The sequence below is a fragment of the Candoia aspera genome, chromosome 3 (genome assembly GCF_035149785.1).
Source record: "Candoia aspera isolate rCanAsp1 chromosome 3, rCanAsp1.hap2, whole genome shotgun sequence".
Classification (NCBI taxonomy): Eukaryota; Metazoa; Chordata; class Lepidosauria; order Squamata; family Boidae; genus Candoia; species Candoia aspera.
The window spans coordinates 51,339,351-51,363,212 of record NC_086155.1 but is presented as its reverse complement, the minus strand read 5'-3'; the positions used below and the strand labels follow the sequence as shown (position 1 = coordinate 51,363,212).

Here is a 23,862-nt window from a genome sequence, read left to right as displayed (position 1 = left end):
CTACCAAAGTCCATTATGGGATTAATTTGACTTTCACTCTGCCTACTTTTAAAAATAAAACAATTTTCTCCTTAGAACTAAAACTACCTGAAACTTACAAACCTAGGTGTAAATTGCGTGCAGTAAATTTTTCTTGATTCTTCCAGCAACCATTTCCTGATGCTGGCTTCCCATTGCTGTTAGCAGACCTGCTAGGAAAGGGAAGGAAAGCCTGCCAGGAACAGAAAAACTTGAGTTGTAAAGAAGGGTTTTATGGGGGAGGGAATGGGGAGAAGTGTGTCAGCATCTCCTTATCTCCCAGGAACCCCACCCAAGGGCACTGGGAGAAAGACGGGGGTAAATGAATTGATCGCCCATTACAAATCCATCTTATGATGCTGCCTGCAGTTAAAAGTTTGCCCAGTTCTCTTACAGATAATGTAGGCTGGCTTGTTATCTCACTAAATGCTGATCTTCTACCAACTAGTTTTATAGATCAAGGTCAAAGTAATTAATTATATTTAATAGTTTTTATCTTGTACTATGAAGTTTCTATTTTGTTTCTGTTTTTACAAGAGATAAATAGAATCTGAGATAAAATATTCTTTTATTAACCCTGGTATGGGAACAAAATTTCACCCAAAACATTACCTTTCATTGATGGGTTGCAGAAATGTCTCAGTGTGCTGATCACATCAACACGAGAGGAAAGACTGAGCCCATTGTTTGATTTTTGTTCTGTTGAGTCTTTTGCTGATCTTTGTCAAACTTTTCATGTCTAAGTGGGATAGTTTTCATGTCACGTCATGGCCTCTGACTGTGATTTAGCTCTGGTTGTGAGCAGTAAGTCGCACTACTTGGGCATGAAGGTGCATTCACAGAAGAGGAAACATCAATACTAATCACTTAACTGTAAGTGGCAGATGTATAGAGGTCAGGCCTGCATGGCTTGTAGAGGAGAAAGGGCCACATTGATAAATTAAAAATAATTGTGGGCCACAAAGAAATATCTGGTGCGCCCATCAGCTGTTTTTGGCTAGAGGAGAGGCAACAGCTTTGCAGCCAGCAGCGTCTGAGAAGCTTGGAGGTGCTTGGCAGCATGTCTTTCAGGGTGGCAGTGCCTCTTTCCTGGTGCTGGTGATGTTTGTGGATTTATTGAGTTTTTGAAAATGCTGGGCTGCACAAGGCTGCCTGGCAGGCCAAGTTCAGTCTGTGGGCCATACATTGTGCAGGCCTGATTTAGATCTCCCTTGATGCTGAATCACGCTACTCATATATATATATATATATATATGAGACATTGCCTTTATTCTGCTAAATACAGGGACTAGTTCAATTTTGGAGATTAATGACTATGCACTTTGGCCACATGTGTAGGAAACATGAGTAAAGGGTTAGATTTTAGGTGGGTTCTTTGTGGTGAAGCAGCCTTACTGATCTACTTTGCAGACTTTCAGAGAGAGCCCCGTGCAACTCCCTAGCCAAGACTCTTCAAAAAATCTGTCTTCCGACTTCACATAACTGTTTGGCAACTAGATGTAGACTCGGCTGACAGTCTTTCAGACATATGGCATGATGTGGCTTGATAAGAATCTTTGCTGCGAGAGTGAAGGCATCTTGATTATCTACCATCAGCATGAGAGAAAGTTAGATTGCCCTCCACTTTATGGCCTCAAAGTACAGCAGGTGTTGGATGCTGACATAAACTACCAGTTGAATCTTACTGCAGTATTGGTGAAATAATGTTGTCCTCCATTATATTTGAACTGATGCCAGTAGCATTTTTTTTACAGTAGAGAAATATACTTTCTTCTGCTGGTTCATAATCTCAGTAATAGTTGAGGAGCCACATTTCTTAAATGGCATATTTTTGAACAAAATGACACATCTGAGTGGCATTACCAGCATCTGGGAGGGGGGGGAGGCAAGGGGGCAGATGACACAAACATCATGACATCAGCCTGCATGATGCAACTTATGTACCCATGTCAGATTTCATGACATTAGTACAGAACTGCACCATTTGCATGGTAACGTCATAATATATGTGCCATCATTTTGACGTTGCTGTGACTTCTTACAGATACTGAGTGCGACCAAGCTGAACCATGGACAAACTCTTCACTCCAAAACCAAACTTTTTAAAATTCTGAAATCCAGCAATACTTTTTACATGTTTTTTTAAAAAGCCTGTAGTTTACATTGGTTTTTGAGATACATTAGGCCAGGTTGCAATATTCTATAAAATGATTATACCCTCACAATTGCAGCATTTTTCAAGTAGTTAAAGACACAGGTAAAGACTAGTTCAGTTAACAGGTTGCTGAAAGTAGCAGAAACTATACTAACAGAAGAACTATTGACAAATCCCAATCAATTCAAGTTTTCATATACATGTGCTTTAAACAGACAAAGCCATTATTCTCTCCTCTGAGTATGTTACAGTTCAAAACAAGTGTCAAAGCCTGAGACAACCATTTTTCTATGTCAAAGTCTTTCAAAATAGGTAAGTGTTCAGATGTTGTCATCTTAACTATCTGTAACTGTGGGTAAGATTAAGAAATGTCCAATCCATGTCTCAACTTTAGCAGGCTCGTAGATTTTTGATAATTTTCCTATGTCCAAAACATACAGTAATGGTTCCAGATTAATTTGTGCAAATTTCCATGAAGTCAATTCAAAATGGAAGAAAATTGTAACTTCTCTTTAAAGCCAAAGCCAATTGTAACTTAAATTTCAGTATGGAAAGTTTATGGAACAAGGGATTGAATCAGCAGTTACTGTGATCTAGTAAAATGCAAGGCAGTTCCTTAATCCAGGTAAGAAGGTAACTAATTAGGGCAGCACACATCAGTTTGCATCAGACTTAATGCAGTGAAGATAAGGGCTTTTAAAGTTTGCTGCTGAGAAAATGTTTCTCTAACTTCAACTTTTAAAGGATCTTTCCAGCTATTTGGAACTGTAATTCCAAATAAAGTGTGACTGCAATGAAAGCTAGTCAACAGCGTATTTTATAAACATTTTATTGGTTTAATAGTGTACACAGTACTTACAGTTGTATCTATTAAAGACAAAATACACTTCAAAATGCAGAGTAAAAAATTATAAACTTTTGAACTATATACAAACTTTGCCGTACAATTTCACAAATATCAATGCCCCAGCTCCATTCACAACCAAAATAAGAAAAAGAAAAAAAGATTTTTACATGCAAAATATTGGAAAAAGCATCAATTGGGGGTTACTATTCCACCCCTAAGTATCAAGCCACTTTATATAGGCTCAATGTTCCAGTGCTTTCTAATTCAAAAGAAGAAATTCACACCTTCCGCAAACCCACTACAGCTTTATCCTTAAATCTACTCCCAATTAAGCATTTCATGGTCTGACTTTTCTCTTCTAATTAAAAATTTATATTTGGTATTACTTCTACTTTAAATTTTACTTGAGAACAAAACATTTTGCATCATCTTGTAGTTTGAGATTCCCAAGATTAAAAAATAGTTTGAAATAAATTTGTTTTATGCACATGAAATCTAAGCCATTGGAATAATAGATTCTATCAGGTAATTTACACCATTACAGAAAAAAACTAACTATAGGAATTTTCTAAAGACCAAAAATTAAATAGGTTTCTGCATCATCTACATACAGATATCACAAAGACCAATTATGTTTGTATTTTTCAATAAATGGAAAGGTTGTAATGGCTAAATAGTTTTAAGTTGCAAATGTATTGTTATATTTTAAATATATGTAAGAATTAGGAGAACCTTGATTCTCTTAATACCCCAATATGCAGTAATAAAATGACAGCTGAAAAGAGGAATTTATGGGGAGAAAAATCTCTAACCCAAACTATACAGAATCTTCCCCTCACTCAGCATTATTTCAGAATGCATCAGTGCTTTTAATATTTACAGCAACCTCCCCAAACTTGATGTCCTACAGATATTTTGGGACCAGAATCCCAAGAATTCCCAAAAAACATAGCCTTCGGGAATTGTCAATTGGAACTGTGGGAGCTGTGGACCCAACACATCTGGAGGGCACAAGGCATAGGAAGGCCAATATACAGCAAAGGTAGAAAAGAAAATCCATTCCCACCTACAAAGTATTCATTGTTCCTTCACTAATACCATCACTTAAATCCGAATCAAATATTTATTATTTAAATCAGTGAAGAGAAATGCTACATGCTGAAGCAGCCAGCTGAAGAACAGAATGACTGAATAAAACGAACACATTTATAAATGTACAACCTACAATGCAGGCTTAAACAGGACTTTACAGATACCAAATGAAACAAATCTCTTTGCTGCCAAAAGCTTAAGTTAGAGAACTGAACTCCATGTGAACAGCAACTGCATAAAATTCGGTCCACACCCAACTTCCAGTTGAACTTTGGTAAGACTAATTCCAAAGGTTTGCATCACTTGTAAATGTCAGTTGTTTGAATTTTTCACTTAGCAATAATTTGCATGTATACATTCTCTCTTCATCCCTCCTGAACTGTTTTCTATTTCAAGTAATAAAAAAGGAATTTTGTGAAGGCAGACTTCTCCAAGCCATAACAAGATTAAGTGAGGACCAATGTCTACTTTCTCCGGTAAAGAACCACTTCTTTCAAAACTGCAAGACCCCCTTTAAAAATGTAATAGTCAACTTCCAGACCACTTTTTATATGCAGCACTTGTGTGAAACTCACTGCTCTGTTTTCCATAACAGACCTGCTCCAATACTCCTCCATTCTCAGTTTTGCTGAGCAGCTGAAGGGCTGAAGAGAAGCCTATGAACATACAAAAGCAGACCTCTTGGCATTTACCAATGAAATGCATTTAGTAATGAAAGATATACAAAGGAAACAAGGCAATACTTGACAGAATGAATCTCAGATCTGATGCCAAAGTCTGAATGATCAAGTGAGATTGCAAAAAACAAATATGGTTTTGCCTTTTTTGCATAAGGATGAATCATAAACCTTTTATGGACAGGACCAAGGGGAAGAAAAAGCTCTTCAAACAGGAAATAATGGATTCTGAATTAAATGCTAGATTTACGAAGTGCATTATATATAAAATTGGAAAGGACAGTTCATATTCTCATATCCAAAACAGCCTGAACTTCAACAGGATATAAAGAGTTATGGTTTGGTTAGAGGAATGATATGGTCCTTACAAACTGACTGATGTTCACAATTCAGTACTGCATCTAATCCTTTGATCACAGAAAATCAATGGATCCAGGCAGAGGACTAGTTTGCATAACTGGAGACAACCACAGCCTGCACACCCAGTTTCTAGGAGAGCAAGTTAGTGAGCTTTAACTGTCAAAAGCACAATTCAACTATAAAACAAAACACTTTGCTAGTCACAAAATCAGCCCACTCCTTGCACCCCCCTCCGCCCCATGGCCATTCCCTGTGCAAGTATGCAATCTCTCTAGCCACTGGAATAAGCTTACATTTCCTAAGGCTTTACAACTAACTTTCCTAATACTTTTGAGAGAAGAGATTAATTTTGTCCCAGATGCATACATGGTGGGCTGTATTTCAAGGAAAACTTTCAGCATCTTGTCAAGATTTTATGAGAGATTATGCTTCAACAATAGAAAGTTATGCTGCCGGAAAGTAATAACAATCCTAATAAAAAGCTGAGTCCGTGAGAGACCAGAAAATCACACTGAGAAAACAAAACATGTCAGCTCTGGCTGTTCCAAACATTAGTATTTCTGCGTGGTTCAAATCCCATGGTTTCCAAACGGTATAGCTGTCCTATGTCAACAAGTCAATTATTGCTAAGGCAGTGGCAATTTCAAGCTGGGCCATTGTCCTGCCAAGAATGTTAGAGGCCCTTGAACCAGACTTTTCAATCCCTGGTCTGAGGAGGGTGAATGGACAGTCCATTAGTATTTCAGTTGATCGAGTCCATTGCATTTAAAAGCCTAAAACAAATCACTCACTGCGAGTGTAGTATTTGTTCTGAAAAAGAACAAGGTTGTGCATATAGCAAATTTTCCCATTCAGAAGTTGATTTGACAGGAAGGAGAGGGAACAATTGCAGAGACACAAGGTATTTGTCCAGATGTTTTGTTATTTAGTTGGTTGTTAGGATACTCTAATCATCTGTGTCATAGCTTCTTCGTTTGCCTGGCCAGGATCCTGTACAGGGGAAAAAAAGGCTCTATTATCTACTGCATAGTATCTAAACACAAGCAAGAGCCACATGCTATTTAAAGGAAGACATTATGTTGCTACAGTACAAACCAGAAGTGACAGAAACTTGCCTCAGGGACCACTATCTAGAGAAGGATCCTACTTGGAATGTGGTACTCACACTGACCCAGCTAGATCTTAGCTTACTATTTGGACAGTTTGAAATCACCCTCTGAGTGAGATGGCTGGTGACTAAATCAGATAGATGGATGGATGGATGGATGGATATATAGACAGACAGACAGACAAACATATTTTTCAACATCTAGCAAGGTAGGATACAGTATGTTTAAGGGATGGCCAGTTGGCAGGAGAGAGGCAGCATTTGCCCTCAACTCCCCAGGATAGATTCTGCTCCCCATAGATTTTCCCTTGATATTCTTTGCTGTTTATATAAACAATAATATTCTACACAGGGGTGGCACACCGCTGCAATTCACTTGTTCAACTAGCTGCAATGTCTCCAGCCCTGTCATTCTAAGGGGAGGTTCGTATTTTTGATTCCTGCACACAAAGCAGCATCTTCCAGTAGACAATTCTACTTTGCTCTGGAATAATGAAATGTGGGAAAGAAGCTGTATCAGTGTTTTGCAGAGAACCCACTAAGGAAGCTATGGTGTCAGACTGAAGGACTGGCTTATTTTAAGGGTACTTGTTTAAACTGATGGTTCTATTTCTCAAAAAAAAAAAATATGGCATTGCTTGTTTGCTATTCTGAAAATATAAAGAAAAACAGCTTTTCAAGCAAAATGGGAAATGCAATATTTATTTTGCCTCAGTATCAAATACAAAATAACTAGAACTGGATCTTCTGGAACTGCAATCTCTGTTATGAATGAGCGTGATCTGAAGTACCACAATCTTTCTAGATCATAAGATACAATATGAAAATTATTTCAGAGAATGACAGACCACTGCAGATGCTGCTAACTGTAGAACCCAATCCTCAGAAGCACCTAAGCCTACTTAACTGACTTAAATCCAATGAGCAGGGGGCAAAATGTCCTGTGCATGGAACAGCCGCTTTTGAACATGCGCCCCTTGAAGTCATGGGCTATGGGGAGAACAGACTAGCATGTAAGCCATACAAAGGAGAAGAAGAGACAGCGGTGAGATGTATTGCCCTCCTCACCCTATAACATCCCTCCAGATTTGTTCTGGGATTGCCCAGACTGTAACCTACCAAAAATGGTTCAGCCAAATCCCTGAACCACAATATATTTGCTTCAGGCATGAAACAAAACCTATTTTGCATGCCTGTCACTGATGTTTTAAGTTCATACAACTACTCAAAGTTCAGAAACAAATAGTGTTTATGATTCCTAATGTAATTAGCAGGATCACACTGTGAATAACAGAACCTTAAATTTTTAAGCTATTCTATAAAGCAAAGCAAATCAGGTCACCCTTACAGTTAAGGATGATTTCTGTCAAAACCAGTTGCAAAATGCCTGATGGTACTGCTTTTGAAATTACCCCTACAATAATGCACTAACAATGCAAACTTTATTTTTATTTAAGAATTTAAACATATATAAGAAAATTAAAGTGTACCAAATATATATATGTATATGTATATGTGTGTGTGTGTGTATATACACACACACACACACACACACACACACATACATACACAAACACACTCATTTTAATGGTTATGTGGCAAACAGCAACCATCACAAAGGGTATTTTCCAGAAAGTTTAACTTTTGAAGTTGAGACACTGACTATCTCTAATCCAGCTTTTACCTGGAGATGACTGTTTTCTCAGGTATATTACTTACATTTTCCATAGTTTTTTGTAACTCATAATAACTGAGCTAGGTGAAAATGTCAGGTGATTCAAATTTGCATGCTTTGTAAAGTGAGAAAAAAAATACCAAGAACTCTGAATTTATTTCTGGCTGATCTTAAGTGGTAAATTGGGAGCACCTATCCATGAAGGCCCACTTAAGTAAGTAAGTAAATAAGTCAGTAAAATAAGTAAATAAGTCAGTAAAATAAGTAAAGCAAGCAAGCAAGCAAATAAATATTCATTTACCTGCATATGGGGACTATCTTTTTCTTTTGGAGAAAAGAAGCGTCCACCTTCTCCTCGCTTCCTTGCCATTGCATGTCGGTGTCGGGACTCATGAAGATATTTCTGTATATACAATTACAAAATTGTAGAGATGAAAGCACACCTTATATAATGCTAGCACACCAAACATCCATCCATCCACCTTCATTAAGAAGAGACTAGGTACAAAAAACCTCAGAGAAAAGGCTAGAATACAGGTAGTCCTCGTGTTACGACAATTTGTTCAGTGACTGTTTGAAGTTACGACAGCACTGAACAAAGGGACTTATGAATGGCCCTCAAAGTTCCAGCTGTTGCAGCACCCCCGTAGTCATGTGAACAAAATTTGAACGCTTGGCAACCAGCTCGCACTTACGACCAGTTGCACTGTCCCAGTCATGTGATTGCCATTTGCAACCTTCCCTACCAGCTTCTCACAAAAAAGTCAATGGGGAAGCCAGCAGGGAAGGTTGCAAGTCAGTAAGTTTCAGAAAAGAGGAACGAATGATATTTGTGGGCAAGTTATTTGTTTGTCTAGAAAGATGAGAGGAGAAAAAAAGAGAATGGAAGGAGTACAAATCATATGGAAAATGGTTTATTGAAACTGAACTGTTCTATGGTTAATACTTTTGAGCATTATACCTTAAGTGTTCAGAATACATCTCTCTTTATTCATGGATTCACTTTGTTTTATGTAATAACCTTACAAAATAACCAAGCCTCCATGTTAGCTCATAGGATTAAAGTTGCAGAGACGGCTAACTTCTTTCTGCAGGACAACCAATCCATTTCTACAACTTGCTCATTTATTGAATTGTCAATCTATATTTCTTAACCAAAATTTGTACCACTGTTCTAAACAAGGCATTAGTATTAACAGAATACATTGTATTGCTCATGTAAATGCACTGTATTGCACATGTACAATTATATTCATCTTCCCACATCCTTTTATGATAACTAAGAACTTTTTCTGCAATTTTCAACTAAAATTTAGTTTAACTCATTTAAGTGTGTGTCACTGAGTTGTAAAGAGTGTGTCACTTCTGCGACTAAAAAACATAGACAATCTATTTCTAATGAACTGCCAAGAAAGACCTTGAAGACCAGTAATTTATTTGTACAAGTGTAGCCCAGGAGTAACCCACTGAACAAAAAGGCATCAATTTATACTTATGATATCCTTTGAATCCACTATGATTCATTATAATGAACGGGAAAAGAATCCTACAAATGGATGTGGGGAACTTTTACTGAGCAACCACAATGATGGGGAGCTGCTATTTAACTTACGGATCTCAAGAATGATAATAGTAACTGATCATTATAATCTCACCCGCCTCTCTTTAGGTATTTTCCCTTCTGCTTCCAGCTTGGCTCTTGCTTGCCTTCTCTTCAGAATCCGGTGATACTGTTTCGCATTCACATACAGGGGCTCTTCCTCCAGCATCTCAGCCCCAGGCAAAGGTATCCTTTGGATTGCTGGCACTGATCCAGCACCCGGGACCATCTACATCAAAGCAGGGAAGTGCACTGATTAAATGAACTGCTATCTCGCCAAAGAGGCACAGAAAGACCAGGCAGGAGTGGGAAACGAATGCATCGGATTCTTAGAATTCAGAATTCAAACCATTCCCTGAAAAATATTCTTGAAATTCTGCATTTCTTCAAATCTCCTAGAAATTAATATAAAAGCATCCTGTAGCTTGAATACTTCTATTATATCAATTATATTCCAAATATGTGTCACAACAAATCAAAGATCAAAGCAAATTTCTTTAAAAAGAAAATAAAGTAAAGGGATATCAAACTAAAAAAAAAAAAAAAAAAAAGAATTATCTAGTCTATAAATCAGGCTGGCAACCTTTTTGGTCCTGTGGGTCATGTATGTTTCTGGGAAGGGGCTTGCAATCATTCAAAAGCACTCATTCAGGCATACCACACATACCCATAAAACATTCCATCACTGGGGTCAAGGGAAATCTCCTTACTGTATATACTCATGGATAAGCCAAAATGCACCTAAAAAAATCAGATTTGGTTTATCCATGGATAGGATTATCCACGAGTATATATGGTAATACTTTTTTAAAGTACTCATATTTCCAGTATATACTCGCAGATAAGCCCATCTATGGATAAGCAGGCCCATGAATTTTTAACCAAAATACCATGAAAAATGTGGGTTGGCTTATCTGTGGGTAGTGCATTTTTCATGGTATTTTGGTTAAGAATTTGAAGGTCGGCTTATCTCAGATGGGCTTATATGCCAGTATATACGGTACTCTCCTGTCCAATGATCCTGTTGTACATTTTTTTGTTTCCTTCTCCTGCTGCTAAGGTTGAAGAAAATTAGTGATTGTAAGCAAGTTTACTGAAAGAAGAGCCATGAGAAAAAATAGACAATGTTCTTGGAGGCCCCACAGTTTGCCCACTTGTGACATACATAAAACCCAGTAAGAGAAGGGGGAGTAGAATGCAATACACACCATGACCATTCCACCGGAATTAACCACATTTCCAGCAACAGGCAGAGTCACTGTTACTGTCCCTTGTCCACTGCTAGTTGTATTGGTGTTGGCTCCAGTCTGAACTATCTGTGCTCCAGCCAAACTGGCTGCTGGGATGGTGATCATGCTTGTAACAGGGACTGTAACTTTAACAGAACACATAAACAAACAAACAGAAAACAAACAAACAAAAAATGAGGGAACAAATTTAGTCCCATTTCAAATGTTATTCTCTCATTCTGATTTTTGCAGAGATCTGAATTGAACCATCCACATGTGAGTTCAGCAGGTATTTCTAGACAGAGCTAAATCAGCATGAAATGTAAGATTCATGCTAAATGGCTTACTGTTAAGGCAATAAATGCTAGTATACAAGGGATAACTTACTTTTCATTTGTTGCTAACTGAACTATAATGGGCATCATTCCCACAAAGATATAATAATGTCCCCTAAGCTTCATATAGGCTTAAATAAATTCACAGAGCATAGGTTTATTGAGTGCTGTAGATAAGAAGTGCTAAAGGACCTTCCAGTTCTATGGCAATGTATTTCTGAGTATCTGGGAACAGAGATATCTGTCATTTTAGTATCTTTCCCATAAGTAACAGAAAATACATATTACACGTTAGCTTCTGGCATAATTAAGGCTGGCATAAGATTTGGTTCCAAAGAAGTCCTTTGAGGTGAAATGCAAATGCAGCATCTGTTGGCAATCTGTTAAAACAGAAACATCTTTATCCAGGATTGCACAGATGCTGCACTGGCAGATGCTGCATTTCATTCATGCATATTTTAAAGCAATTTCACAGACATGAATCTGAAGAACAATTTCCATCCAGAAACCATAAAAGGGACCTGAGTTCTAATTCAATGAAACAAAGCAGATGTAATGGACTTCTTATAGTCTGAGAAAGTGATGCAGTTTGCAAAATATTACAAGTGGAACATTTGTACTCTTCCTTTAATCAGAAAAATGGGTAGCTACCTCCCCACTGCATCAACAAGCAGTTAATGAAAGGATCAAGGAATCTTACACTAACAAAATTAAAGCTAAATAGGGTGCTAAAGTAAATATATCCAATTGTCAAGATTAATGTCACGCCCCAAGTAGCCACTTGCAATCAAGACAGCTAGATTCACATAGCCTTATTAACCAGATTTATAGAAAGGGGAAAAAAGGGGGAGCTAGATTACAGAAATCTTGGCAACTGGATACATTTACTTTAGCATTGCAGAACAGCACCTCCTCAGATATTAATGTTGCTCTGCTGCTGATCACTTTCTAGAAGTTGACAAAGATGGAGCTCTTCCAAAGAGCTTTTGATGGTCAATAGGAAACACTACTTCTTTAGCTGTGGTATGAAGGCTTTAGTTATATTTTTAGGAATGATGTTAATTAACTTGTTTATGTTCTGATGTGGAGGTTTTGATTTAATTTTACTTGGTTTACTGTGGAGGGCTCATTGTGTATTTATGTTGGTTGCCAGGGAGTTGCTAGGAGTCTCAATGAAACATGTTGGCATGCAAGATCAGTAAAAATAAATAATAAACCATGCCACATGTAATTTGGAAGTTGTGGGAAAGATAAAAGCTGAGCAGCACCTCCCAAAGATCAATGAGGAGTGTTACAAAGCTTCTGTATAACACCTCACAAAATATGAATGAATCTTGTAATTACTTACTTGCCACAGAATGATTTTGATACATTTTAACACACTTTAAAATACTGTATTTCAGGGATGCACTGCATATATAATAGTGCCAAAGGGTCCTATATTTATCCTTGCTGAGTGTAACCTTGTCTCCAATCTCTACAGCAAGTAATTTTTCAACAATACAGTAAATACTTCTAAATTGTATTTAAAAAATAAAAACAAAAACCAACCACCTGTATCCCTATAGTCCATGAAAATGTGTATTTTGTAGTACATATTGCATGTTTAGGAAGTGACTATAATTTCCAAGTTGCACATACATAGATTCCTTGAATCCTTGTGTTCTTGCTGGAATTGTAGAATGATCAGTTGGCATTCCAAAAAAGAAATACAGTTTTCAAGAAACTAGCGGTTTCAGGGCTGAAACCAAAGCACTGTCACAATGGCAAATAGCATATCACCATTAGTAATGGCCATATTAATCCATCACTGTAGAAAGCTCATAACTACCAATATTATAATACCAGCACCCTACAATTCTGACAAAGTAGGATTAAAAATATTCTCTCACGTTCACATGCCTGCACACCTATATCTGATCAGCAGGCTGCTGGGAGTACATACAGACATACCTCTACCAAAGTATGTCTGTTAAAACACTGAAGTGAAGGAGAGAGATAACAGTACAGCTCTGAGGTGATCAGGAAATAGTATACCAATCAGATGTCAGTAGGAAAACACTGGTGTTTTGGGGAAGGGAGCACTCTCAAGTGCTCCCCATTAGCTCATCAAGCAGGAGACTGGCAGGCTACCAGAAGAGCAGATACAGCAGGAAAATGCTTGTTAAAGGGCACATGGCAGAGAGCACAGGAGGCTGCCAAGGGCTACATAGGGCTTATTAGCTACCCACTCATGTTCCAGAGATTTAAAAAAAAAAAAAAAAACAGAGTGCATGTAATTCTGAAACAGTTTATATCATTTAGAAAATGGCTGCAGCATGTAGAATTCTTACCTTGTTGAAGAATTGTTCCATCAGCATTAACTGGTTGATAGACAATTGTCTGACCTTCTGCTGTCTGAGCTACCTGCTGTCCTTGGACTGCAATCTGTGGCTGTGTCTGCAAAAGCAAACATCCCACGAGATTAAAACAGTGAGCAACTTAAAACTATTATGTATTGGGTTTTTCCATATAAAACACTATGCCAAGACCAATTCTCCTGCATGTTCCATTCACCTTCCTCCCCTTAGTTGAACCCACTCTCCAATTTCTTCCCCCTTTTAATATGCTACCTGTGTTTGGCCAGCAGTAACTGCTGTCTGTGGCTGCTGGATGATGATTTGCTGTGTCTGGCCCTGCTGGCCCTGAACTTGTACAGCTTGCCCACCTTGAATCTGAATCTGACTAGGCTGGACCAACTGGATCTGTGGAAATATAAAATAGAGTAAGCTGCTGTTAGCTACTATTCCTAATCATGGCTTTATCTAATTATTCTGAGATGATTTGTTAACCAAACAAAAACTGGAGGAAAAAGAAATTATTTGTATTGAATAACAAAAGCAAATATAAAACAATGCTGAAGGGACAGCTGTCTGCACCAGTATATACACTGTCTACCACAAGAGTGTTAAAGAGCAGGGATAGGAGAAAAAAAACTTTTAAACTCCCAGGAGACATTTTTCACAATTCAAAAGAATATAAATTCTTAAGCAATAAGTGTTCAGACATATAATAACATAGCTCTTCTTCATCAAGTAGGGGAGCATTCTTGTACGATGTTCATTATGAATTCTAGTAATAACAGCATTAATTAGGAAAAATGGTACAAAAGCTTTTTCAAATTGTTGAATCAATCTGAAGCAACTAATCTGATGATTTAGTTTTTCATTCAATTTGGAAAATTGATTTGATTGAAAACCAATTTAATAGAATCACTGCATTGCATAATACTAGTTTGTACATCATTTGGGTATACTGACCTGCTGAAGTCCTTGTGATCCTGAAACTGGGACTTGCATAATGGTTTGACCTTGACTGCCAGGTACAGCCTGTACCATAATTGGTTGACCAGTTGATGTGATTAGCTGGCCTCCACTCACTTGTACCATCAGTGGCTGACCCTGGACCTAAAGAATGGGAAAAGAAGAGAACCACAATGAAACACAAGCTCAGATAAGTACTCAGCTTCAGGCATCAAAACCTTCTTATGTAGAAACTGTGCAGAAAATAACAACAACATAACTCTGGGTAGCTCACAACAATGAAACAAAGGAATTACAATAAAATCAATAAAAGACAAAGATAAAATATAGCAAGGACAACCAAAGTGTGGCAGCAATGGGACTATTTCATGCATCATCACAGGCTGGCACAGGTGAGTTTGATAAGTTTGTTTCTTAGAATTTAGTTGCAGCTTTGCATTATAACCCAATAGAATGTGAGATAAGCCATCATTAATGGCTACATTATCACAGCAGATGACACGATTTCATTGACCTTGGTTGATCTTAAAAAAGCTAAGTAGGGTCAGATCTTATTTGTACTTTGATGGGCAACTCAGAAAACCCAAAGCAATACACAAGTTTGGGAAATTGATACCCCCCACTCCAATTCAGCATACGTTCCTTAGTTCATCAACCACAGGGAATAACAGGGTAGAGTGAAACAGAAGTAAAAATCACCTTCCCATTTGTTCCTTGTTGATGACCACTAGTCTTACACTCTCCCCTCTGTATACCTTTTCATTGAGGATGCTGTTCTACCAAGACAGCAGAAGTATTTAAACTGCATAAAGAGGACACTTTAAAGCCTGATGTGCACATAGTGTTTGTGTCATGACATGTATTGGAGCAGTTGTGATAAACATACACTAGTTACACATAGAGAGTTCCAAATATTTTACACAGAGACTTCATCCAGGTAGCATTTATGTTAAAACAGATGCTTAAAATTCTGAGATCTGAATGAGACTCAAAACAATTTCCTTCTTCATCTTTTAGATGCAAAGTACATAAAAATTGGCATTTATGCCATTAAGATCACGAGGGCATGCTTGAAGTTTCCATTCTCAAGATTCTAAAAAAAAGTGCAAGAGATATGCATGTAATATGTATTGCCTACTAAGTCTGTTCAACACCTTGAATCTGATCTCAAAAACATGCTTTGGAGCGCATGGGATAGCAAACAGATCACCTGTCTGCAACATGTCAAAGCAGCCATGTGCTTTCCCAAGACTGAATCCGAAGTGTTGCACAGCTCTATCACCTCCTATTACTATGAGGCACCAAGAAGTAGCAGTAGCAGCTTTAGAAGACAGGCTCCTGAATTTCATGAAACTCAAACATCTTTATGAATATGTGGACTTGTAACTAATTCAGACATATTTGAGAATTGAAAGAGTAATCCAAGAAGAACATGAATGTTAAAATACATCTATAAAAGAAGATGAACTTCTTTGGAAGGCTTTCTACAGGGCTTAGGCCAGGCTAAATAAAAGCTCTTTCAAAATGTTTGATTTTAACTTTCATAATTACCAAAGGGATTATAGAATTGAAATCCATAATCTAATTCTAGATAATTCTAGGTTAGGAAAGGCTAACAAAACAAGAAGTAGAAGAGCTAAAAAAGAACAAAATGTAAAATCTATAGTAATAAAATACAAGTAGTCCTTGCTTAACGACCACAATTGTGACCAGAATTTTGGTCACTAATCTGTGCAGTCGTTAAGTGAATCTGACCCGATTTTACGACCATTTTTGCGGCAGTTAAGCAAATCACATGGTCATTAAGCAACTCACATGGTTCCCCACTGATTTTGCTTGCCGGAAGCTGACTGGGAAGGTAAAATATGGTGGTCATGTGACCACGGGACACTGCAACAGTCATAAATGCGAACCAGTTGCCAAGCACCTGAATTGCGATCACATGACTGTGGGGATGCTGTGACATAAGTGTGAGGACCAGTCATAAGTTGGGTTTTAGTGCCATTTGTTAGTCTGAACCGTCACTAAACAAATGGACCAGTTTTAAGTTGGGTTTTTTGTGTTGTTGTAAAGTCTGAACCATCACTAAACAAATGGTTGTTAAGGGAGAACTACCTGTACTGATTATTTTGAAAAGTTTAGTGAAACCAACAAACAAAAAAATAAAAGCAAGGAAAAAGATACCATTGATGATATTACAAGATGGATGTTAATGTGCTTTATAACACTAACAACTTAAAAAGGGCAGGGGAAGCGGAAAGTAAAAGTAGTCTTGCCTTACTTAACAAATGACAGAGTGTTCACATGACTTTTACCATTTCACAAGAACACAAATCAGAGTTTGAAATCTCTTTTCTCAAGATTTTAATATTTTTAAGGTAACATATTATTCTTTTGTTTTATGTACAAAACATAATCATTAACTGGATTCTCAAACAAACATTCTTTTTTGCAAATATCTCATTGGTGAAAGGAAAAACAATCCTTCATATAGATAATTTTAAAATATTCTTCTTTATTAAAAAGTCTTTATGAAGGGTGGAAAGCCCATAGTCATCTAACCCCCACACCATCCCTATTTTTATAATCTGCAGTAGTAGAATTCAGATAAGTCAGTTTTCTGCATGCATTTTTAACTGGATAATCCATTCCAACATTTTTGTTAATTTGACTGTTATCTGCAACAGTTAGAATGACCTATCACCCATACATACTGAACTATAACTCCTTTGACTCACAGCCAACATGAGAATTGGCTGAGAAGCTTATTCCATCCCATCTAGGGACATGAGATGTTACATTTTATTAAAACTGCCACTATTTTTCTGTTTCCATTTCAAGCCCCAGTACAAACACAGCATCAAACATGCAGTGATGGGGTGATTCATGCAGTGCTCACACAAAAACAACAGATAGATCACCACTACCTGGAGGGTCTGAACTTGCTGGCCTGAGGCAGATGCCACCTGAGCCTCAGTCTGCAGCTGGACAGCAGTCACACCACCCTGCTGCTGGGAACAGGAACAGGAAGAGCTTGAAACTTGGCAGGAGGAAAGGAAGAGCTCAAGACAAGATTTTTTTCTTTTAAAACTGCCAGGAGACGACAACAGGCCCTACAAGGAGGAACTAGCTAGTCCATTCCTAATGTGGTGGCCTTTAATCTGTGTATTATTCTCCGGTCAAAGAGAAGGAAAATACACCCTTTCTCGGTGCAAAGTTTGGAAGCTCTAAATAAGGACACAGAAGAAACAAACAGATGGCTGACTTGAGGCCTCTGAACATGGAAGAAGAAATCTGAACACACTGATATTCCACTGTGCCTAAATCAGTATAGCCCTTACACTATGATTCCTCTCAGGAAAAAAAACACATAAATTTAAGAAAACACAGACAAGATAACAAAGAAAAATAGTATGACACCTGTAACCTTATTTACATTAATCCAGGGGATCTGTAACTAGTACTGTAGTGAAATGTTATTTTATGCAGATACCTCCCACAAAGAAAACGACTGATTACATTAGTGTTAGGGCTGGCCAAGAAACAGATGGACCATTGAGTTTTAATAATTATGTTCTAATGTTTAAAGATCATAGGTGTCCTTGCAGGACTGTGCAAACCACATGGAGGTGCAGTTCACTTTGGCAGAAATCCTGGCAGAAGTGTCCTCTGTAGACATATACAAAGAAATATGGAGGGACATGATTGCCTTTACACTTGAAGGAGTGGTGCTTCTTATGCAGCAAAAAAGGTCACCAAATATTTTGCATAGCTCTAACAATCAGTAAGGAAGTACCTATTCTTCTTGGCACTTAAAGCTGTTAAGAACCAACATACAGTACTGAAATCTGAATTGCAAGTAACTATCACACCTGTTGCTGTATCTGTCCAGCCTGCACAACTATCTGTTCAGTTGAGTTACTGCTGTTTGTGGTGTACTGCTCCATAGTTTTCTGTGTCAATTTTTATCCAATCCTCAATCAGAAACCTAAAAGAAAACACAGAACATTACTGTCAGCATGGATTGAGAGTGCAATTCATCTGGGAACCCTAAAACAACCCCTTACCCACCTAGTTAGGACATCTTAATAAAATTTCCCTACCTTTCCAAAGATCCCATTTACAAAAATTGTACCTATGGGCTTAACCCAACAAGGGCCTTTCAGAACCATCAGGGATGTCAAGAAAAAGGTTAAAGCAATTGCTTATTTCCTTAATTCAGTACTAACCACTCATGAAGAGCAATGCATTATGGTATATGTGAGTCTACTCCTGTTTAGAAAGCCTAAAATCAGCAGTTATGTACCAGCCTTTAATACCAGCCTATTCTCTTCTTCATATAACTTCTTACAGCTTATCAGTAGTAAAGCAAATTTAAATTGGATAGCAAATCCTCAGGGGGCTAATTAAAATATGAATTAGAAAGAAAATGAAAATATAGAGAACTATCCTAGAAAAAAAACCAATATCTCATTTTACATTTCATTTCAATATATTGAATACCCTATTGCAGAGAATTTTGTAATTACTTCCAAAATGATGCACCAAACATTTGAAGCAAGAATTCTTCGTAAAACAAGAACTTCAAAGGGCATCATCATAGCCAGATATTACATCTCTAGGTCTAAACTACTCTACAGGAATACAGAGAATTCAGAATATAATTGCATTTCTGATAAAGTTAGCCAATGTAACACTTCAAGTTTGCCTTACCCCAGCAGGTATTGTTTAGCTTGTTACTTGCTAACCTCAGCTCTTGTTAGATACAATGTTTTTTAGAAAACTGGAAGTGAAATTGCTACACATGTGCCAAGGCTGTTCTGATGTTAATTACTGCAAACTGGCTCTTTCCCATCTACAACAGAAGACTGGAAATTCATTAGGTAACTTTCCCCTAGACTGGGACAATACAGTATGATCAAGGAAAGGAACCTATTGGGAGCTATTAGGGAAAAAAAAGAGCATTGTGGGTAGAGCAAAGGTGCACACAGGCAGGGTGCAAAAATAAAGTGCACATGCAGGTAAAAGAGATTCAGCAAAATGGTTCCCCTTGAATTTAGTTTCATATGGAATCCTCCCAAATCATCACAATTTTATAGATTGTATCAGTGTTCATGGACTAAATTGGGATGAAGAACCTTTTGAGGCTGCATTTAATATTGGAATGGGAGGCTGAAGATTGCAAAGAGAGTTGCCCATACAGATACGGGCAGGACTAGGTTTAGGTGAGAGACTGAGGGTTTAACTGACATATCTTTATTTTATGGCTCACTCTACAGCTTACACACATTTACTATCTTAAAATGGCACAATGCTTTGCTGACAGTTTTTTTTTGCAATCATGGTTAGAGGTGGCTCCAAGGGTTGCAAAAAGGGGACTGGTGAGGTTAAGTTACAAATTGTCCAGCCCTAGATTAGGTCATAAAAATAACAGAGCAGTGCTTTCCAGTACTAATATTATCAATATACCATTATTTTTATAAGGCTCCTCAAAAACCACCACCCAATTATACGTCAGAGGTCTATGCTTATACAGATGAGTTATTTTACATTTGTTTTGATGTCCCAGGTTAAAAATTATAAAGGTTTGAGGTTTTTCACGTGGGGGGTGCTAGTTCTATTCTTTTTAATGTGCATTCCATAAATATTGACTTCAATTGAAATTTGCTGGTATTTGGGAGTGGCTGCACATAAAAAATGCACAAATTCAAGAGGTTCCTTTTTAACTGAATCTGGGAAAAGGGTGGCAAATCAAGGAGCAATGTATCAGCATTCTCTCAAAATTCAGTGTGATCTTGGGCCCTGGAATACTGAGGACCACTGCTCTACATAAAGATGCTGTAGCAGATTCACCTTGGGGAACTTTTTCTGAGACAAGCCTGAACATTATCTTCAAAGTAACGCAAGACTCATATATTTACAATGGCTTTTGTTGCCCAGGTTATAATCAGTAAAAGTAAAATGTTAAACTAGAGCATTCCAATCTACTGGAAGTGTTCTAAATTTTTGTTATTTAAATTTCATTTTTTTTTACACTGTAAAGATAGCCACATTTTTGCTGAATGACATTTTTTTTTGTTGTTGGATGAATAATTTTTCATCTTTCTATTGTTAGGAGAAATCCTTTCCTTGATAGCAAATAAGGACAGCTTTTGTAAAACAGTTCATTTTAACTGCCAGAAACTGTAAGAGAAGAGAGATGCTGGTGTACATGAGCTAACCTGTGATTCTTAGAGTTGCTTTTGTTCTATAGCTGATAACTTTTTATGTAGTTCAATCCCATGTATGCTTCTACTACAGTAACTCACATCAAGCTCAATAGGCCCTACTTCCAATTATGTGTTCACATAAACCCACAGGTACAAGCAAAAATCTCTAAGATATAATATGCCAGTAAACAGTAGATTTTCAAGAAATCCAACACCGTAAATATGAAGTGGGCTCAACTGCAATTTAGTAAAGTGGCAGAAATGAGGAAATGAAGAATGAGTTTCCTTGTGAAGCAGAAATTGGGAGTTTGGAAAGGGAAACTATTAGTGGTGGCATTAGGGGCAGATGGATGAAAGTTCTGGGTCTCCAGAAGTTCAGGGAGGGGGGGGTTCTCTCCTCCCACTTACCAAGGAGCAATACATTTATTTAAGTTACTATGGAACTTACTGCATTTATTATTAAATGGGGTGGGAGGGGGGATAGCCAATCATAGGGGTGGTTGGCACCTTAATGGGGCCAATGATGAGATCTTTATTCGCCATTTTGGACTTTATATTTTATATTTTGCATTTTATATTTATGTGCATTTATATTTATATTGTATGGTTTTAATGATAATTTTAATCTTTTATCTTTGTTTGTAAACCGCCCAGTCATTGTAATATGAGATGGGTGGTAAAGAAATATGGTTAAGAAAGAAAGAAAGAAATTTATACCTTGCCTATCCTCTTGAGAACTCAAGGGAACATACACAGGGCCTTTCCTCATTTTACCCCCACATCAGCAATAGGCAAGGTAAGCCCAAAGCTGTTCAGTGGGAAACTTTGGTTTACATTTAAACATACCCTCTTGGACAGGATTTTATAACTGTCAACAGCTAACAACAGACAGTGCAATTTCCTACTCAACAGCTCTAAATGTGTTGGCCTGCCTCTCCCAGCCTTCCTAGGTAAAGGTATGGTGACTATAAATTATGGGATTATCTGGAGAGAAACAAGGTTGGGGAAGACTGAAGTATTGGAAGTTCCTCCAGCACAGCCAAGCACAAGGTAGGTTGAAACAAGCAGGGGTGGGAGTAGAATGGCTCAGGTAGTTAAACAACATTCAAATAGTCACACATTCTCCTGACTAATTTTGCAGGAGACTGCCAGTACTAATTTAGTCAAGAAACTGGAATTGTTTTTCATCAAATGTATTTGTTCAAAACACAGTATTTCATCAAATCCTACTACTAAGCTGAAATCAGAAGTAATGGGACTGACTTCCTTCTGAATTCAGTTGTGAGGCCAAGGAGGAGAGTAGCATGCTATATGATTGTGAGACTAAATTCTACCCTTTTTTTTTAGCAGAATGGTGCACATTTATCAAATTAGATAGCTAATTGAAAACTATTGTACCTCAAAGTGTCTTACATTTGAAATATCACCTTCCTTTCTCTATTTTAACTATATTTTCAAGCTTACCTGCATTTTGATAACTTTTTTTTAAAGAAGCCAGTAATTCAATCCATTACCTTTCTGCAAATTCTAGACAGGACCACAAAGCAAACTCTAACCCTAACCCTAATATTTTATGTTCAATGATACAATATATAAATATACACAGAACTTAATGAAACCCAAAGTAAAAACAAAAAACCAAACCTATTATTCCCCAACATTGTATTTAAGGAGAAGCCATATGCGACATCCCTCTTTACATACGGAAACATGTTTAAAGCCAGTAAATAATTTAACAGGGAAACATGGCTTTTCCTACAGGAAGTACATAAAAAGACTTCACAAAAAAATAGAATATCGCCATACGCATATTCTAACATGAGAGAAGAAAACATGCCTTAAATCCACTGTTCATTGAAAAGCGCCTCTCTTGGGTTATGGGTCAGCCTATGCAATGTACATTTGTAGTATGTGTAGCAGCCTATACTGGGTACAACCAGCAGTGGCTTTCATCTGAGGCAGATTCCAATTATCTTAGCATAATCGTAACACGATATGTAAGGAGAAACCCTTTGTTTTGTGTCAGCATGGGAAGAAGCAGCCATGAAGAGGCCTCCTCGGCGAGAACATCAGTCCTGAACGAAGGCTAATTTTTTAGGGGCATGAATTTGGCAGAGCGGCAGATAGAGAAACGCAGCGCGCTGAGCCCCGCGGTGTTCGGTTACAGTCCATGCCCTGAAAGGCGTGCGTGCGGAACTGACCTCGAGGGCCAGCGGCCGCCAAACACAGGATGGCGAGCCCCTTACACAGGCCACCGAAAGCAGCCCCATGAAGCAACCGCAGGAGACGCCCCACGGTCTTTCCCTCATTCCCTTCATCCAGCGAAGGCCGCAGAAAGGCATCTCCGAAGGTCCTCCGGCCACCCTAGGGGGACCGGGCCGAGCAAGACGGCACTAACTAACCCTATTCGCGTTTGCCCCAAACAGTGACCTCCCCGTTCCCACGTCAGCCACACATCCCACTCCGATGCAGGTTCCGGGCGCCAACGGGCCACAGCCACTCGCTGCCCCAGCGCTCGCCCAGCCCTAGCCCGCGCGCGGCCTTCTGACTGGCCACTCGGCCCCGCCAATCCCGGCTCTTGGGCCGGCGCTCGGGGGCTCCATATTGGCTGCTCGAACTCACCGTGCCTTGCTCCCCCGGTTCGGGTCCCACTCTGATTGGCTCCGCCACCGGTCCCCGAAACCCAATCAGCGCCTCCACTCAGCCACCGCGCAAAATGGCGCCCAACCCCCGAAGCCCAACAAAGAGAAGGCGAGGATGCCCTCGCGCAGGCGCTGTAGAAAAGTTCCTCCCGCGGATGCTTGCGCTGGTTTAAAACTTCACGCATGCGTTGGCTTCTTTCGAACTGGCGGGTGCGTTTGGGCCGTTTCTATTCTCTTTCAACCCTTCTATTCTTGAGATGGCTTTTCTACGCATGTGCGGGACAATTTTTTTTCAAAAGCTTTTTTCAATAGCACTTCACGGCCCTCTTCTTTATGCAACGAATGCTCTCGGCCGGTGCCATAGAGTTTCTTCCTAGAAAGTTCGATGCGGAGGCTGCCATTTTATGCTTTTTGTTTAAGGGGGTCTCCCAAAGAGGGTTACCATAACAGAACTGAGAAGTCAGTGGGAGGTGTAACTGTAGTTGTTGCCGTTATATGTGTAGGCTGGTGGCCACTGTGGTTCTTTTTTCTGTTTCGCCATTGCTGGCCTAGGGGGGGGCGGGGGCGGGGGCGGGGGCGGGCTAAGGGAAACGACGTCCTGTCGTAGAGGCGC

At 38.6% G+C, this 23,862-nt stretch overlaps 1 protein-coding gene across 3 annotated transcripts; it reads right to left on the bottom strand.

Annotated features, from left to right (window-relative positions):
• Positions 1–2,986: 2,986 nt before the first annotated feature.
• NFYA (nuclear transcription factor Y subunit alpha) lies at positions 2,987–23,361 on the bottom strand. 3 transcript variants are annotated; one of them, XM_063297641.1, is made up of 10 exons: positions 23,230–23,361; positions 18,271–18,386; positions 17,326–17,409; positions 14,396–14,542; positions 13,709–13,840; positions 13,430–13,535; positions 10,741–10,907; positions 9,588–9,761; positions 8,234–8,335; positions 2,987–6,139 (listed from the first exon to the last, which is right to left on the bottom strand). In XM_063297641.1, the coding sequence occupies exons 2-10, from the start codon at positions 18,343–18,345 to the stop codon at positions 6,086–6,088; spliced, it is 1,041 nt and encodes a 346-aa protein (XP_063153711.1). In that variant the 5' UTR covers positions 18,346–18,386; positions 23,230–23,361; the 3' UTR covers positions 2,987–6,085. The 3 variants fall into 3 exon arrangements, with proteins under 3 accessions (XP_063153711.1, XP_063153712.1, XP_063153713.1); XM_063297642.1 differs by having other exon boundaries at positions 17,326–17,406; XM_063297643.1 differs by lacking the exon at positions 17,326–17,409.
• Between the last annotated feature and the right edge of the window lie 501 nt (positions 23,362–23,862).